We start from the raw sequence: 18,783 nt of genomic DNA on the forward strand, positions 1-18,783 counted from the left end.
GATGCGGAGCATGTCATTCTTGTCCATAAGTTTCTTGACGATGACGCCGGTCCTCTTCAATAAGGCAGTGGTCTCCTCCTCCTGCTCCGCACTTCCGACGATTTTCTCCCTCAGCAGGTCGCGCTCGGCCCGGAGCTTCGCATTGCCCTCACTTAGTTGTCGGATGACACCGGTAGCCTATTCAAACGAGGATTCCATGTCGTCCTGCAACCCCGCCCAGCCGGAGATCTGATCCATCTGGCTATGGACGATCGCATTCATGTGCCTGTAAGAGTCCTCGCCTGCCCGTGAGACATTTTCCCAGGCCGCCGCAGCCTGGGAGGACACCTCTGCTGCATTCGCGACGCGGCAGGACATCTCTGTTGCTTCCGCGGCGTGGCCAGACCAGTCTGCTGCATTAACGGCGCGGCGGGACCTCTATGCTGCTACGACTGCGCGGCATGACATATCGGCTGCTTTCGCGGCGAGGCGAGACATCTCTCCTGCTCCTGCTTCCATGCTCGCCTCTCCCTGGTGGTAATCTCTCGACCCAAAACTCACGCTGGCCATGGCAGACGCAAGGGAAGGATGATGAATGACTTGTTTGTTTTTGTGGATGAGGAGTTGAGGAGGAATGTGAAGTCATCTTGGAGTAGTAGTATTTATAACCGAGTACTAATACGCTCCTAAGTGGAAAACCGTTTAGGTTTTGATCGGTGTGAACAGGTTTGCAATTAAATATAGCGTGGTAGTATTTTGGAATGTGACGGGACGCAGACTCAAAATTTATTGACGGTTCTATAATTTCTTAGTGCAGCACTATTCCCGGACGGCGTAACGTGGGCACGCTTTCTCGACCGCATATGTGACGTTTGCACCATAGGGTGCACCGCAATAGGCAATGTCAGCACACATCTTGTTCCAACAACTATGCGCGCGTGTTATTACCATCGCGCATGCTTCTTTTAATTAGAATGTATGCCCATCTAGTGCACACACGTTGATCTGTCTAACTGTTTTTGTTTATTGTGGCTAATCGCAAATAGTTCATCCGTGTGAAGTGTATGCCGTCAATCGCAGACACTTTGATCTGGCTGACCGTTTCTGTTGTGTTGCCTAATCGCAAACAGTTAATCCTTCTGAAGCGTATGCCCTCAACCACACACACACCTTCATATGGTTGCCCGTTTATGTTGTTCCGCCTAATCACAAACAGTTCATCTGAGTGATCGGTATGTTGTATATCACACAGGCCTTTATCTGGCTGCCCGTTTCTGTTCTTCTGCCTCATCCCAAATAGTTCACTGAACTGAATTGTATGCCCCTCATCACACACGCAACTAAATTCTGAACCGTGCTTGATGCATCCGTCATCACAAACGTTTTGTATCTTTTTTGACGGATTTTTTACATCATCGTTTGCGATTATTGCATCGCACATAGTTTCGTCGAAGGATCTCTGATCGTAGTGTCGCATTAGCAGCATCCTGCAGTAGCGTCTATTCACATATGTATTTAAGTTTCCGGTCAATACAATTCTAGCATGAATAATAAACCTTTATCATGAATAAGGAAATATGATAATAACCAATTCATTATTGCCTCTAGGGCATATTTCCAACAGAAAGCCGATGTCGAATTCACCGCCGAGGCCGCGGCCACGCTACACAAGGCTGCCGTCGAGGCCAACGAGGCCATCGTCGCCAAGGCCACGCAGGTAGTGACGACGCACGCCCTCCTCATGCCAGGGTTGTGCCGATCCTTGCCGACCATTCTCTCCATCGACGCCATGGCCACGGCGAGCACAAGCTCGTCGACCGTTCACCCTCCATAGTACGAGTCGCTGAACTCCTCTGTAACACCGGAGATGACCGGTTTTCATCTGTCACGGCAGCATGCTCAAACTCAGTTCTCCATGTCATCGGACGACAGCGTGATCGCTCCGGCCACCCCTAGCGCCACGTCTATCATCAACCCCAACGTCACACCTGGGTACAATGGCGCTGGCCAGTCGTCCGCCGGGATGCAAAGGAAGCAGCCCGGTCGATTCCTACAGCCAACCTTCCCGATGCCTGCAACCTGTTCGACGAAATGCCAATCCCGACGCCGGCAGCCGACGACCCTGACTACAACATGTTCATGGAGAACGTCATCTACGAGGGTCATGGCCAGGCCTTCCACACCAAGGGCCAAGGCCAAGGCTACAACCTCGATGAGACCCAAGGCCAAGATGGTCGTGACCAAGATTGTGCCGACCACTATGGTGTCGACGAAGAAGAAGAGGCCGACGACCATGGCAACTCATGGCATGAAGATGAGGACATCTATTGCGAAAGATGAGGAAGAAGAGGGCGTCGACATTGCGGAGAAACCATTGTTTATCGATGAGCTCGCCCAAAGAGCCGACGCACAAAGGAGGAAGCAGAGCATTCACACGGGACCATAAACCTAAGAAGAGGGCATGTTGATTTGCGAGAGTTGGATGGAGATAGGCCAAGATCCCAAGACCGATGCCAAGCAAAAAAATAATATGTTTTTTGGACGAGGAGTTCATACAACCTTTCACCGTGCAAGTTTGCGAGCAACCGTGGCATCAACTCAATCCAAAAAAGATGGGGGTTTATTCAACAAGTATTGTGCCGCACTTGAGAGTGTTGAAGTCCGTCCCGTGAGTGGCCTAGGCATGGGCGACTTGGTATGCCCTCTCATCTTTCATTGCTATGCCATGTTCATGTTTGTTGTATCTTGTGTCCTTCACTATTACATTTGTAGCCTTCTCTTTGATTGCATAGGCATTCCGATCTTTGGAAACCTTCAAGACCCGACATAAGAAGAAGACATTCACTCTGACCCATTGTTGGTCTCTCATCAAAGATTACCCCAAGTTCAAAGATCAATATGTCACTCTAAAGAAGAAAGGAGGGGTCGGCGACCGTGGCTGCGATTGGAGATGTGGTGAAGAGGCTGAGGGGCAAGACCAAATCGAAGATTGACGATAAGCGTGATGCGGCATCTATCGCGGCAAGGCTTCCCGGCGGCCGCCTGACGCTCGAAGATGATCCTCTCTGCCTTCTCCTGCGCCGCGCGCGGTGCGGCCGTGGCCACTGAGGACATGGGCTGGGGGAAAGGACGGCGATCGTTAGAGGCGTCGTCGTTGGCGGCTACGGCGATCTCGTCGAGGGAACGTTCCTCGCGGTACCTGCCATCTCCCCGTCGAGGCAGCGAAGACGGCGCTTGGGCGTCTCTGATGTCATGACGGAGCGGTCTAGGGCCCAGGCGTACGCCAGCGGCGGGACATCGGAGTCCGTGAACTGGGATCGACGTGCGGCGTTGCGCCTGTCCCACCGACGCTGCTCCCAGTCAACGTACTCCTACGCCGTCATGGCGCTCTGGGACGATGACGAGGAGCCGCCGCTACAGAGGTAGTGCAGAAGGCGCCCGTGCGCCTTAGGCAGGGGCGACGGCGAGCGACTCTCCTCCTTGACGAAGCACCGGGGCGGTGGCGAGCAATGCTCCTCCTTCACACGCCGGGGCGACGGCTATGACGGCGGGAGCCGCTCCTCCTTGACGCGCCGGGGCGGCGGTGAGAGCCGCTCCTCCTTGACGCATCGGGGCGGCGGCGAGAGCCGCTTTTTCTTAACGTGGTGTCCGATTTGGATGTCGCGGCTACGCGGCGGCGGAGAGAGTGGAGGGGATGTCGGCTCCGGCTTCACAGCGAGGGCTGCCGAGAGGCCGCGTCGGCCAGCGCCGCCCCTCCCTCCCTCCCTCCAGTCACATCGCGTCATCAATTCCGGCCTCTGCGTGCTCTGGGCCGGTATGTATGCGGCGCGGTAAGCGGTGCGTGCATCGGAAGGAAAGTGCGGGAGAGGCGGGTGACGAGTTTTTGGTGGGACAGGGCGGTTAGAAGCGGGCTTGAGAGCGGTCCGGACTTTCGCAAACCTCCCCCATTTTTATCTCCGGTTTGCACGAGAAATCGCATCCGGACCACCCCGCGGATCAATACAGGTCGGCGTTGCATAGCTTCCACGGTCCGGACAGCGCAGTTCGAAAGGTTATAGGAGGTTTGAGGGTCAGCGTTGAAGATGCCTTAGAATGTGGCTGGATAATCACCTTTTCCTTTTGTTTAACCATGTTCATCTTATTCCAATCATGGCAGAGGCACCGACCTGACACTGTGAAGCAGTGGGGTTTTCCTTCTTTTTGGACCCAATATGGAATTGCAAGGTTCTGTTTTGTTTATTATATAAGGATTCTTTAATAATGCAACGAGGGGTGTGGGCCAGGCTGGAGTTGACTGGCAGGAGACGCCTTTTCCACCCACCCACCCACAGCCACCCTGGCGCCTACTTGTTTACTCGCCGCATCATGTGATTTTTTTGCATATATGTATTCTCCATGCTTATTTAATCTTGCCATGTTATGTGCAGATAAAAGACATTCTTCGCGATCAGCTTTTATATCACCGCATAATTTAGGTATGCTCACTTGGATTGGATTGGGAGATTGGTTTTGACAGCTAATTTGGGGAGAGAGAGAGAGGGAGGGAGGCGTTGGTGGTGTTGGGATGAGCTGTCTGAGCAGCATTGATGCTCCCCACTCTGACACCCTCCACCTGCACTGTCTCCCATGGCTCCACATCCCCCCTTGTTTCACACCACTCCAACGATGCATCCAGCCCCATGTGAAAAGCACGCCAGAAATTAATGGCTGTGCGTTCCATATTTCACCAACTTTTCCCTCGTTGCATGCTCCAATCTCAAACGAATAGCCATATAGCCTCCTGTGCAAAATGCACACCAAACATCAGGAGTTTGCCACCTATACTAGGCCAAAAGATATAGGGTAAAAAAAGAATTTCAAATTTTTGGGTGAGCATGAAAGACCGAGTCTGCGTGGGTGCACATGTGTGTGTGGGACTTTCTGAGGCTTTTTGCTGCGCTTGGCGCAAAGAGGAAAAAGGCAGCGGAGGCCGCTCCATTTCCCTTCCTCCGCTCGCTCTTTGTGTACACATCCATCCATCCGTCACCCCAAGCGAGGCCCCACGCCCACTTTGGACCAACTCCGCCTCCAAATCCAAATCATTAGAAAAGACTACAAAGGAGCAAACGAAAAAAGGGTGGGAAAAGGTGGCACCACCATCGCCCTACATTGCATGCTCTCAGTAGTCAGGATCCCAACGTACCACCACGGATTTTACAGGTTTATGACCATATTTTGATCTTCCTTTAATGCAAAGGATTTTTGAATGATTTTGTCTGTGTTGGTCATTTGATTCGTAGGATTGGATTTTCTTACAGATTACTTTGTACACATTTCATCATGTGTTTTCCTCTTTATCTGTTTTGACAATCATGCAAATCAAATACTCCCTCCTTTCTGGTTTATAGGGCTCAATTCAAAAATCTCATCGACCAAGGTAAATGGTGAGTGGTGGAATACTTTTTGTAATTTGCAAAAGCACCCAATTAATGCTCTTGTTTTTCTCAAAAAATTATGTTTACCAATGTATTAATTGCAATGAATGCATGCATAAAGTACATGCATTGGTCAATTTTCTCTTAATACTTGCATGCAATGATTTAATGCACCCTGGTATCTGAACTTGTGATAGGGAACAACCAAATTAAGCCTTATAAAATGGAAAAACTAAGATTTTGAGATAAGCCCTATAAACCGGAAAAGAGGGAGTAGGCACTAAATTTCATGACACCATACAACCGCGCCGAGAACTAAATGAGTAGAGTATGGATGAATTTGGACGCCCGTGTATTATCGGCATGTTTGACTACCTTTATTAAGTAAGCACGTTTCGTTTGGCTATATCTGGGTTTTCTTTTCTTTTTTTGAGAAGGAGGATGACCCCGGTTTCTGCGGTCATTTTATTAATTATTCATCAAGTCTGGCTATATGTGGTGGAACAAACATTTTATTTAGGACATGGCAATTTATTGATGGAGGGTGCGCTCGACGTAATATTACTTTCATTTACTATATTTTGTCGGACACACACAAGGTTTACATTGTCGCGATGAATGTTTTAACTTTGTACTCTCTCCGTCCCAAAATTCTTGTCTTACATTTGTCTAGATACGGATATATCTAATACTAAGACGTGACTTGATACATTCGTATTTAGACAAATCTAAGACAAGAATTTTAGGACGGATGGAGTATTCGCTATGTCTATAATCTGTTCATTAATTGGACATAATCAGCCACCTGCCATCGACGAATCAATTGAAAAATTCGAATTATGGGGCAACAAAAGTGGAAATGTGCTGGCAGGAAAAAATGGGAAATGTGGAAAAGGAAAGGAGACGCCAGTCCCCAATATCTTCTCTAGGGTTTATAGAATCATGGAAAAGGGCCATAAACAATACCCAAGGGAAACCCCACCCCCTCCCCTCTCCCCTTCCCTGTCTGTCTGTCTGTCTGTCTGTCTCCATCCATCCTTCTCTCCCCTCCTCCGCCCCCGCTCCCCTGCGCCTCCTGCCCTCCTCCCAACCCCACCCGGCCACCACCTCGCCCCACCCTGCGTGCCCGGCACGTGCTCCTCTCCCTCTTCAACCCTAACTCCGGTGACTACCCGAGCGCGTGCGCGCGGACCACCGGCCAGGCCAAAGGAGCCGCCTTTTCATTTCTGCCTTCTCGGGAGGGAGGGAAGGAGGGAGGGTTCTCGGGGACGCGCATGGACCATGGCGGCGGCAGCGGTGGGGGTGGAAGTGGAGGCGGGGGCGGAGCGCCGTCGAGCAGCAACAGCGGCGGGGGGAGCGCCGGAGGTACGAGCGGAAGCCGTGGCGGCGGCAGCGATCACCATCCGCACCACCCATTCTACTACGCTGGCCCAGCGGAGCCCAACAACGTGCAGCAGCAGCCGCAGCCGCAGCAGTTCATTGGGTCGCTCGCCATAACCCCCGTCGTCACCGACCAAGCCCCGGCTTCCTCGGCGGAAAAGAAGGCGGTCGCGCCAGTGACTCCATCGGCCGGCGCACTGGCGAAGCGGCCATCCAAGGACCGGCACACCAAGGTGGATGGCCGGGGAAGGAGGATACGGATGCCGGCTCTGTGCGCGGCGCGGGTTTTCCAGCTCACGCGGGAGCTCGGCCACAAGTCCGACGGCGAGACCATCGAGTGGCTGCTGCAGCAGGCGGAGCCAGCCATCCTCGCCGCCACCGGCACCGGCACCATCCCGGCCAACTTCTCCTCCCTCAACATCAGTCGCGCGGCCTCCGGCACCAGCCGCCCCGCGCCATTCCCCGCCCTCGCGCTCCACCCCCACCACCACCACCACCAGTCGCCGCACCCTCAGCACGACATGTCCACCATGCTGGGTTACCACCACCTGCTCCCGCCGCCGCAGGAGCCGCCCCAGGACGCAAATAGTCCCGGCTCGTTCATGAGGAAGCGGTACCGAGAGGACCTGTTCAAGGAGGACGACGAGCGGCAAGATCCTAACGCGCCCAAGGCGCGCGAGCAGCAGGCGGCGCCGCCCGCCGCAATGTGGGCCGTGGCGCCGAACAGCGCGGCGCCTGGAGGCGCGTTCTGGATGTTGCCCGTGTCCGCGAGCCAGGCTGCCGCGGCTCGGCCGACCGAGCAGCCTATGTGGTCTTTCGGCGGCGGCGGGGGGAGCAGCACCGTGCAGGCGCCGCTGCAGTTCATGTCAACAAGGGTGAACTACCCTGGCAGCGCCGGCGCGATGGGCGGCATTCCCGACACCAACATCGGCATGCTTGCTGGGCTCAATGCTTACGACCGCGGCGGCGGGGGCGGAGGAGGTACGGAAGAAGAGCAGCAGCAGCAGCAGGAGCAAGACCAGCAACAGGAAATGGAGCAGCAGCGCGACGGCAGCGGCGGTGGCAACGAGGGCGAAGAGGACGGCGACGACGACAGCGGCGGAGAAGAGGAAGGCCATGGCAACAACAGCTCACAGTAAGCTCGCATGATGAAAAACTCTGAATCCACCATGATCATATCGCAATCGTGCTAGTGGGGTGGGCTAGAATCGAATCCTGGGATTGCCTGAGGCCATCATTGGACTGCTCACTGCTGGGTTAAGAAGAAGATTGGAGAAATGGATGATGGGAAGGAAGAAAGCAACTGAATGCAAGAACAAGACTTCTTGCTAGTCCTTAGGCCTCGTTATTTTTGGTGGTATTTTTTTGTCTGTTTATTTTATTTTCCTTGTTGGATGGATTGATCCGTGATGAATGATTGGCATGTTTAGATGGGTGCGATGATTGGTAGTGGTAGTGGGTCCCGACTCAGGAGGGGCCAGGAGGAAGAAACCAGTTTTATTTGTACAGTTGATCATCTTGATTTGTGCTGCAACTTCAATTCTTGTTTTATCTTTCACCATTGTTTTCATGTGCTCTAGTTGCACTAGCACAATTTTATTCCAGGTATTTTTGTGTGCTCGTGTCTCTTGCTGTTGTACGAGGGGCAATGATCCTGCTTTTGTACATGCGCTTGCCAAGTCAATCTGCGGCTCCAATTGTAGCAGGTGCAGCTAACAGGAGAAACATATTTCCTCTCATTTGTAGAAGTAGTAACATCTGTAGCCATCTGCTGGTCACTTTTTAAATAGAATTATATCACCGCGTCCATTAAAACACGTGAAACTAGAATTCAGAAAGTGGATTATATCACAACCATAGCACCATTTGTAGCAAATTCGTGCGTTTGATGCAGACCCTTCGAATTCTTATTTTTAAATACAATACAATCGCAGACGCTCATATACATATACATTCAACCCTATGAATATACACACATACACCCACCTCTATGGGTACCTCCCAGATACTGGGGCAGCACAATATTTTGAGCATTGTTTTAATGGCGTATTGCATTTTATGGCGAGCGGCCCCCCTTTATAGCATTATAGCGACGCCATAAAGGTATTGCGAGCCTGGGTCTGTATGGCGATTGACCCCCTTCACACCTATATATCGTCGCTATAGCGACGAGATACAGACGCCTTTAAAACAATGATTTTGAGATTGATGAAGTCATCATAGACTCGTCGTAGTTGATGAGAGCGTCTCCTTCAAAGACCATCTCCAGAAAATTTAGAATAAATGAAGGAATGTGTCAAGTCTAGAACTTATCCTGATGGGTTAGTTTCACCACAAGGAATCTAACCATCTAAATTTCGCAGACCCCCCCCCCCCACCCCATCCTCCCCTCGCATGAACAAAAAGGCTTTGCTAGTTCAGGGCTTTACTAACAAGGTGGGAGCGGAAGTGTTGGGATATCCTCCTCACGTGGGCTGTGAGAAGATGACCATTGTAGACTTATAGGCAGCCCAAAGATGTGCAAAAGCCCACTACCCACTAGGTTATGACCTTAGGATGGGGATGTTTTATCCTTCATCCAGCAATCACCACGATGAGTGACGAAAATCGGATCAGCCTCCATTAGAGAAGAAGAGAGAAATGGAAAGAGAGGAAGGTTGAAAGAAGAAGCAAAGAGAGCTTCTCCCCAAGGTTGTGATGGTACAAATCTACTACCTTGTCTTCTTCAAGCTGCGGCTCCACCATCTTTGATGAGATTATTCCAATCCCTAGCTCTTGAGCCTCAAATCTCTTTTTTCTAGAATATGCACGGGTGTGCATATCATATATTAATAGGAGAAAAGGGGTGAAGAGCCGTCCACCAAAGTTTACATAAAGTTACAAAGTTGCACTGGGCAGCAACCACCTCTCATCTAGCCTAGGGAACTACTCGCCACTCTTCCACGTAGTGAGGCCATCGAAGAAGAAATCAAGATCCCCTCGTAGAAGGCTAGATGCTTTTCATGTCTTCCCCCGCGCTCAATTTTTGTGATGGCCTTTAGCAACGATGGAGTAGCACCATCAAATACCATGATGTTGCGGTGCTTCCACAACTCCAAAAGAGTTAATTAAGGATCGCCTTCAGATCATTCTTTGAGCATCCCTTGCAACTCCTCGTAGCGCACCACCCTATGACCTCGCCATTCACGGTTAGCACCTGATCGAGTCTACCCAAGACATTCCAGACCCAAGACCAAATTGTCCTAGCGAAGACACACGTGGGTAGGATATGCCCAGTTGTCTCCTCGTGCTGATCACAAAGAGGGCAAGCCGCTTGATGGGGTAGGTCGCGGCGTGCGTGTTTGTCGGACGTCCAACAACGATTCCGCATCACAATCCAGGTGAAGAAACGGCATTGCAGGGTTGCCTTATGTCTCCAAACGAAATCCGCATATGAAGCAACCTCCCTCCCGACAATCTTGGCCGCGTAAGTTGATCTGACAGAAAACATTCCCGACGGCTCCCAGGCCCAAGTGATGTCGATGTCGCTCCCATTAAGCTCAACTTGTGCAATTCTTGGCCATAAGTGCGGATATTCCTCCATAGCTTGTGGGGTCAGATTCGGCCCGATGTCATGTGCCCACATGTTGCCATGCAGGGCCAACAAAACCGTTCATGAGCCTCTGATCCTAGGTGCAACCATATCGTAAACAGCCGGCACCAAGTTGTGAATACGGTAACCATGCAACCATTGGTCCTCCCAAAAGATGTCGTTTCCATTGCCCAGGTCAGCGATCGTGGCCGCTTGGTATTCCTTCGCTTCCTTGGACACGCATATGTCAAATTCTCTCCATGGTCTGTGATCGTCCGTGCATTCTAACTCTTGTTGTGTTCATCCAAGATTCAAAAATCTTGATGTATGAGATCCTCTAATGCTATCAAAAGAAAAACTTGTTGTATCTCACATTTAATAATATTAGAAGATCATTTAGGTGGCTTCAGCTCGTGGTTTTCGCCCTTAAATTTGGGGTTTTCCGCGCAAAAAATCTGATAAGCCATCGAAGAGCCCTAAAATTCTGTAGAAACCGCAAGTGTTTTTTTTTGGCAGAGGAAGTATAGTCTTATACTATATGTGTCGGACACATTTTGCTGTATCCGTTCAAGCACGATCAAAGCAGACCCCTCAAGTTGGCACGAGTATTCTCGAGCTCGTCATTTCTCATCAAGATAAATCCAAAAAGAACCCAACATGTGTGAAAGAGCTCAGCATAGCTGCAAGGATAATAACATTCTCTAGAGGTGCGACAAAAAAGGATCAGACCGAGAGACGTCGTCTTCGTGGGTGAGACCAGATGGGATTAATTAAGCATATTTGAATAATTAATCGATAAACGAACCCGTCGCTATCACCCTGGATGGGTGGTGACTGGTGACAGAGGTTGGATTATATCTACTTAATTAATAACTAGTTTAATGCCCGTGTGTTGCTATGGATGAACCGAAAACATAGTGAAGCACGATTGTTTCAATTCCTATAACAACAAATTAATTATTTCTTCCGCTTCTTTCTTCGTAGGCATGGTCGTGTTTCTTTAACCACTCCCTCCTCACATCATATCTTTGTCCTTACCCTTCCTTTCCCTTCACCTTTTTTGTCACCATTGTGTTTGAACCCTCTTCAAAATGTTGTGTTTTATATATATTATGTTTTTATCAATTCAAAATATTATTTTAATATCTTTTTTTGCAATGAATTAGTTGAAATAAAACTTAAGCAATTCCTCTCATAACTAAATGAAAGGAAACATGAATTACATTGAGTACAGAAACAAAAGAACAAAATCTTATTTTCTGATAATTAGACCCTCTAAAACAACATATACTACCCCCAATCATAAAGAAAATAAGATAACAGAAGAGATATAGTTACTACAAAACACATCTGACCTTCAGGTTACTTCATAAAATCTTAGTTCTATATCTGTCAAATGACTCGGGAGGAGCATCTTTGCGTTCAAACACTTCTCTGTGAAGAGGCAGCTTGAGTTCAAGGTTGTCCTCTTGGTTCCCAGGAGGAACCCTTTAACATCCTTGAGAACATAAAAATCTTAACAAAGCAAGCACTATGTGTGTTGTGCCTTCATCATGGACAATTACAAACTGGAAATTTTGAGCCAGGATGAATGCAATAGATAGTCTAAGCTCGTACAGCCCAAAAAGCATATGATTTGGATAACGTCCAAGTTTCAACAGTACCTTGAGCCTAAGACATTCTTTCTACGTATAGTTGAAGATCAAAGCTGCAAGCATGACTAAAAATCGAGAGCGATATGATGAGTTTGGATTGACACGAACATGAAGTAGGATAATCAACATGGTTGGTTAACATAAAACTATGATGAATATTACCATCACACAAAATATGTAAATATGTCTGCATTACTTAGGTTATGAACATCTTGTAGCAAAATGGAACATAGTGAAAGGTTCTTATGTATGTACGTGTTCGACGTCTTCCTCTCTCATGCTCTCCCGTTTCCTTTTCTCCTACCCAAGTGTCTCCTTGCCAATCTGTCAAAAAAGCAGCAGCTTAGTGACACGTCGAGAGCGGACATCAGCCTTGAGGAAGTACTCGTCAAGCTCGATATTGACCGATGCCCACCTTGATTGATGACGGCAGGCTGTGAGAACATGTGACACACCCTGGCTCACCAAATATCGTTCCACCGCGGAAGTAGTTCTGCACACATCAAGACTTCAGACACAAGAATGAATGTCATAAAAAATACCAGAAGAAGGTGCACATATAAAAGTGTAAAAAGGTATAAGTAGGGAAATAATTGTGCGATAGCTCTGCTGCTTTGATGAGTGCTTAAGACAGTACACTACCAAAATAAAACAGTTTATGTGGCAATTTGATTGTCAGAGAAGTTTACATGCTCATAATGTACCCTTCAAGAGAACTGGAAATTGAGAGGTTACATTATTAAAAAAAATAACTATCACCCATATAGATACATAGATCCGACAGAGCACAATCAAATCCCCCCAAAAAATAAAATTATTGTCGCCATAGGTGACATACAAAATGTCGAGAAAGCACATAGCAATGGTCATTTTGGTAGGAATCAAAATATGACACATTATTCAGAAAAAAATTATAAGCTCAATGTGCAGGAAAAATGATACTAATTTATACATGCACTTGATATGTGCACAGCAGGCTCCATTTGAAAATAAAGTAGTCATTTTTACAATCCAGTTTCATCTACCAGATGGCAGAAGCCATATGTGTTTGACACTTTACTAATCATCTGTAAATTTTGAATGATACCTTCAGGGCCTTGTGATAAAAAAAGAGATACTGAACAATTGGCATAGATTCACCGAGGCAAGAGATTATCTAATTAGCACCGTGATTCTAAAACAAAATGATCAAATTTTTAATACCGCTCAATAAGTATTGCTTCATCCCCAGAAAAAACCTCAATTGCCTTTGCAAAAAGCATGTCCGTATGTGGAACTCTGTAGTGAAGCTTTGTCTGTCGTCGTGCAAATTGTGTTGTCTCACCAGCTTGTAGGCCTTTTCCTGAATATGCAAATTCTTTCTCAGACTGTAGATTTACTCCAACCACATGCTTCCGAGTTCCCTAGCAAAAAAAAACTACAGAATACATAACTTTGCATCATAGAAGTATAAAGCTATGAGAAGCATTGTAGAGTACTCTCACTTCAAGCAAATTAACATCCACCGTAATTCTTTCAAATTTTTCTAATGATATTATCATCCGTGTAGTTCTGTTACAATATCCATAGTATGTCGGCAGTCTGACAATTAGTATTCAGGTCCTATATACCATCCAAGAAAATGCAAACATGTTTTTCTTCCTGCTGGTAGCATGTTCCATTGACTGTTCAAAGTATATATCCTGTGATGTTTGACTATATTTAGAAAATAATGCATTGTCCTAGATTGAGATTAATCATGCTGTTACATTGGCAAATACAGTGTGTACACTGGGATATCTTTTCTAACAATAGCGAAAATAACAGATATTATCGTGCAACAATAGCAATAAAGGAATCCAATTGATCTCATTGGCATCCTCATATGAGTTGACGCTGTTCATAACACAGTTTTACCCGATGATACTCAACTCATGGGAGTCTAGGTATCTTCAATTTGTAAGCCTGCTCCAGGACGGGATTCGGCGCTCAGCGCTTTTTTGGCCATGTACAGGTTGCCTAATATGCCAATTGAGCAGAGCACCACACGGATGAAAATCCCATATAGCAAATTCTCACTCCAGATATGAGGGATTCCTCGTGATAACTACCACCACTAATGGAATGGTCTAAACATGATTAAGGTAGAAGAGACAACCAAACCTAAGGCTGGAGCCTATAGCACGCGTCTGGAGACTCCTCGGACACTCTGCCGTTGGTCGATGATTGGCCAGTGCGTGCCCGATCAAAGGGGAGAGGAGGCAGACGGGAGAGCGCACCAGTACGAAGAACTACGACCTCATCTTCCTCTATCAGTGATTAGGCCAGCGCCACCGCTGGCCGCTCCTCCCTCTCTCTTTCTCTCCCCCTCTCTCTTCCAAGGCGGGCACAAGGGATGGGAGGCATCCCTCACCTTGATCCAGAAGGCGTGCATCAGCGGATGGATAGGTGGTGGGGCGACGAGCACAGCCGGCGGCGGCAGCGACTTTTCCTGGAGAGAGATGGGATCGGGATTGGAACTGGGAGCGAGTTGGGAGTTGTGGGAGGCGAAGACATGAGTACCTGTTAGCGACAGTTTTTCTCTCTCTCTGTATTCGGTCGGGGATGGGAGGAAGTGTGGGCTGGTTTCCGGGCCACGTCCTATGCCGGGTGGGCAGCCTTTTTTACGAGCGGGAGAAAGAAACTATTGATCGTAGGTGGGAGTACGAGGTCGAACCATCACGACGTTCGATTCTCCTTTAATAGTAGAGATATTGCCCGCCGCGTCATCTTTCTCTTCTTTCTTCCGGCTCCTCCTGCATGCGTGGATCTCGAGGCGCGGCGGGCGTGCTGTGTTCGGCCCAGATATTTTGTTCGGCTCCGACTCCTCGTCACCACGCGCGTGGCTCTAGGTCATGCTTGCTCTGCGTCCACGCTGTCGTCGTCGACAACAACCGACTGGTTATCAAACACGAAAATAAGGTCTCTTTCGAAGCCACTGTGCCATGGCCACGAGTGGGTCGTACATAATTCTCTTCTTTTGGAATTTCAAGGACCGAATTCTATATGCCTAAACTGTGTTTTGTTAGAGCATCTTTAATTGGACCAGGCAAATTTGGCCTTCCATTTGTTCGCGGAAACATTAAGACAGTGTCTGGGTGTATCCGTTTTGAATTCTCGGCTCTCGATGCACATAATCATGTCTTTCAAATTATCTAGGCACGTGCATATGATTAGTGGGTGGAGAGAAAAAATGAGAAGAAGGGAAATAGATAAAGTGGTTCTGATGGGGCATGGTTGAATCATTGACCCACCACTGGAGGGGGGTAGGTCTACCATTCTTCACTAAAAAAAATACACTTTCATGATAATACGTGTTTGTCACAGATAGGTCACGTTTTTTGCCATGCATGTACATCCATGACGATTTTATGACAGAATTAAGATAGTCATACCTGCGCTGTCGTAGAAGTGTTTCATGACCAAAATTATCATCACGGAAGTGTCCACTTCCATGGCGATAAATCGCGCGTCACAGAAGTGCTTCCGTCAAGGGTGACCGACATATGGCATCCACCGTAACGGACTGCCGTTAAGCTATCGGGTCCGGTTTTGGATCCGATAACCCGTTAACAGCCCGTACCAATGGGAATTTTCCACGTGTAAAATTCTGATTGGCCGGAGGAAACACGTGTCAGCTCGTCAGTGGGTCAGATAGGCATCTATGATATGTCGACACGTGCGACGGCCCACCACTGGCCCATTTAGCTTACAAAGGCTGGCCGTTTGACTTGGTCAAAAGTTAGCGGGCTGGCCCATGAAAAGCCTGTTAATGGTCTTTTCGCAAATAACCCATTTTACGGCCCGTTAGGGCCTACCCGAAATCGGCCCAACAATGTCATGTGGGCCGTCGAATATAACACCAGCCCGTTTCACTTTCGGCCAATGTATGGCCCACGACGTCTTTCGGCCCATATGAGGCCTTTCGTATCTTTAGGCCCTTTAGAGGCCCACGGTGACTCTAGCCCATAGTGAACAGTGAATTTCTTTGTACCCATTAACGACCCATGATTCACATGGGCCATTTCCAGCCCGTGTTAGCTTTCGGCCTACTGACGGCCCATACGTTCTTGGGCTCCTTTTCGGCCCTCGATTACTTTCGGCCCATTACTGGCATGTTCCCCTAATGGGCCAAATTCGGCCCGTGGAAAAAGTCGGCCCGTTTGTGGCCTGTTAACCCGTGTCGCCGTTTCCAACCCGTCCTATATTCTGGCCCATTAACGACCCGTTATGTTTGTGACAGAATTAAGCCTTTGCTGTCCTCCGGCCTATTAACGGCCCGTTACCGTGTTGGGCCGATACCAATTACTCCCATTTACGGCCCATGTAGACCGATTTATCCGACGGCCCGAGGCCCACCGATTCTACGACCCTGTTGGAGGCCCATTTATCGACGGCCCGTAGGAGGCCCATGGATCCTACGGCCTGTAGGAGGGTCAAGGTTACGACGGTCCGTATATGGCCCATGGTTGTTGCGGCCACTAGCAAACCAGGGAAAAAGAAGACTAGGAAATAAATAAGCCCGAAACTAACGCTAGGCTATTAAGGCGATTGCACAGATTACATCCACTGGGCATCAAAGATCGCCACTAGTGCAAATATAGGGAACACCCTACACTATACAAAAATGGCTTGCTGTTTTCTTCAGCCGGTGGCTGCACGTTAAGAACAAATTTTGTATCGCAACAAAACAAATTACAATTATAAAACAAAAGCAAGGTTGGCATAAAAGTTAACAGTGTGGGAGATAAATGCACCACCAGAAGTTCAGAAGTTCAGAAGCTCAGTTCATTTGACCTGACTGTTACGTTTTCATGTTGCATTGTCCGATGGAGCACCATAACCTTCGCCTTCATTTCTCCTAGGCTCCTGAATAACATAGCAAATGTCTGATAGTCTGGTTTCAAAACCATGCATATCTTGACGACATCGAACAATGTCTGTCCTTGTTTCACAAAGGGTCTCTGTTAGGTAATGGACTTGTGTCTGGAGCGCAGATATAACATTGTTTTTAGCTTGCATATCTTGATCATGAGGCAGTTTGGACGAGATTGCCTTAACAACCAACCCAGTATTACGCAGGAACGTGCTTTTGGTACTGTTAGTGGACAGGTACTGACCCACTGCAGCAAGAGCTGACATTGCAGTTATAGTTGCCTCGCCACCTTCAGAAGGTGGCGGTTCCACCATTTTTTCCATAGATTGCTGAAAAGTTGAGTTTTTACATTAGTAGTACCAGAACAGAAGATATTAAGGAGGCAACAAAACCAAACAAAATAGCTTTGGTCTATATACAGAACTTATTCTGGTGAACCCATGTAAAATATTTGTTGTATTTTACTGCAGAGTACATAATAAAACCAGGTTCCAAACATATGACCATGTATCATGGCTAATGTATTGTCTATTTCTTCACATTGCATTGACAGCTAAGGATAAAGAGACAAAGTTTATAATACGGTAAGCATAGTATGACACAATTCATACCACAAAACAACTGAGAACAGACAAACAGGCAATTGTGACGTTGTGTGGGCAAGTCCAGCACGGAACTAGATTACAGATCAAGATCAAAGGAACATCACTCCTCTCTTTTAAACTTTGTAAGGTGCAATGATACGCTAAGACAATTGTGTATAAAATTGAAAAGAGTAATAGACATTGGCTGCAAACCATGCAGTTCAAGGCACAAGTCGGAGTAAGTATTAGTTAAAAGGCATGAGGATTAAGGACTTACAACCGCGGCTTTGACTGGTGTAGTCATGCCCTTCATCTTGCTGGTGTGACAGTCCTTGAAGATTTCCACAACATTTGGTTCGGGTACTTTTTGGTCCTTGCGGGCCTTCCTTTGCATGTGGAACAAGTCAATATAGATCTGATAATATGGTACAGCGAAAAGAGTGAAACAACAGCTAATTGCAAGAGCCTCGCAGTGTGCAATATAGCTACGAGATCCTGTCGTCTGTTGGAATTTCACTTTCGTATAGTTGGCCTTGTTCTTTGAACAGTTCACCTACAAGAAGATAGATTTGTGAAGCACATGCGTAAATAGGACTTCAACGTGTGATCTGATCACATATATATAATGTACTTGATACTTTGGATCAGACCAGTGTTTAACGAGGCCTCTCCAGTCTTCATCCGATATATTTTCCATTGGATATGTTTGGGCAAGTTCACTGTTAGCCTTGCCTTCAAAGTGAGTTTTCCTCAAGTTATACCAATACTGTCGTAGAGCAGACTTGAAAACATGGGTGCAAGCTTGTCTGGTTGCATCATCTTGGCTATCCAACTTGAACCCCATCTGTTAAAAATTATGGGAGTCTCGTTATCAGCAACCTAGAAAGTATGCGACAGAGCAAGACGATATTACTAGTTTCCATACATAACCATACTTACAGATAAATGGTCGAGGAAGGTGTTGAACTGGGTTTTGTCTTTGTCATTCCTGTACTGAATCCATGTTGGGAGGATACGTACATGACACCTAACGGCAACCGTTGCCTCTGATACTAACTTGGCTGACTCTGTAGCATCACGTGACCTTTTTAAACCTGCCTCAAATCGGATCTCCATTCTTCCTCCTCTAGATTTAGTTAACCTATCGAGCATTATCCCTGATGTTTGTTTCCTCTTGCGCCTAGTGCTAGTCCAACAACGAACATAGGAAGTGTTAGTGTACATCAAACTGTGAGACTACATATAAAGAAGCATGCAACTGTAACTTAACTCCAGCAACTACCTTCTTGCTGTTGAAGCTCACAAA

The 18,783-nt window shown here is 47.7% G+C and overlaps 1 protein-coding gene and 1 long non-coding RNA gene across 2 annotated transcripts; one reads left to right on the top strand and one right to left on the bottom strand.

Annotated features, from left to right (window-relative positions):
* The first annotated feature begins 6,141 nt into the window (after positions 1 to 6,141).
* Positions 6,142 to 8,331, top strand: LOC109752011 (transcription factor PCF3). The gene has a single exon (XM_020310877.4). It carries the CDS (start codon positions 6,668 to 6,670, stop codon positions 7,910 to 7,912), a length of 1,245 nt encoding a protein of 414 aa, XP_020166466.1. The 5' UTR covers positions 6,142 to 6,667; the 3' UTR covers positions 7,913 to 8,331.
* A 2,520-nt stretch (positions 8,332 to 10,851) lies between these two features.
* LOC141022352 (uncharacterized) lies at positions 10,852 to 14,543 on the bottom strand. The gene is made up of 3 exons (XR_012183638.1): positions 13,203 to 14,543; positions 12,415 to 12,492; positions 10,852 to 12,323 (listed from the first exon to the last, which is right to left on the bottom strand). It is a non-coding gene; the product is annotated as an uncharacterized lncRNA (long non-coding RNA).
* Between the last annotated feature and the right edge of the window lie 4,240 nt (positions 14,544 to 18,783).

The sequence above is a fragment of the Aegilops tauschii genome, chromosome 5, assembly GCF_002575655.3.
Source record: "Aegilops tauschii subsp. strangulata cultivar AL8/78 chromosome 5, Aet v6.0, whole genome shotgun sequence".
NCBI lineage: Eukaryota > Viridiplantae > Streptophyta > Magnoliopsida > Poales > Poaceae > Aegilops > Aegilops tauschii.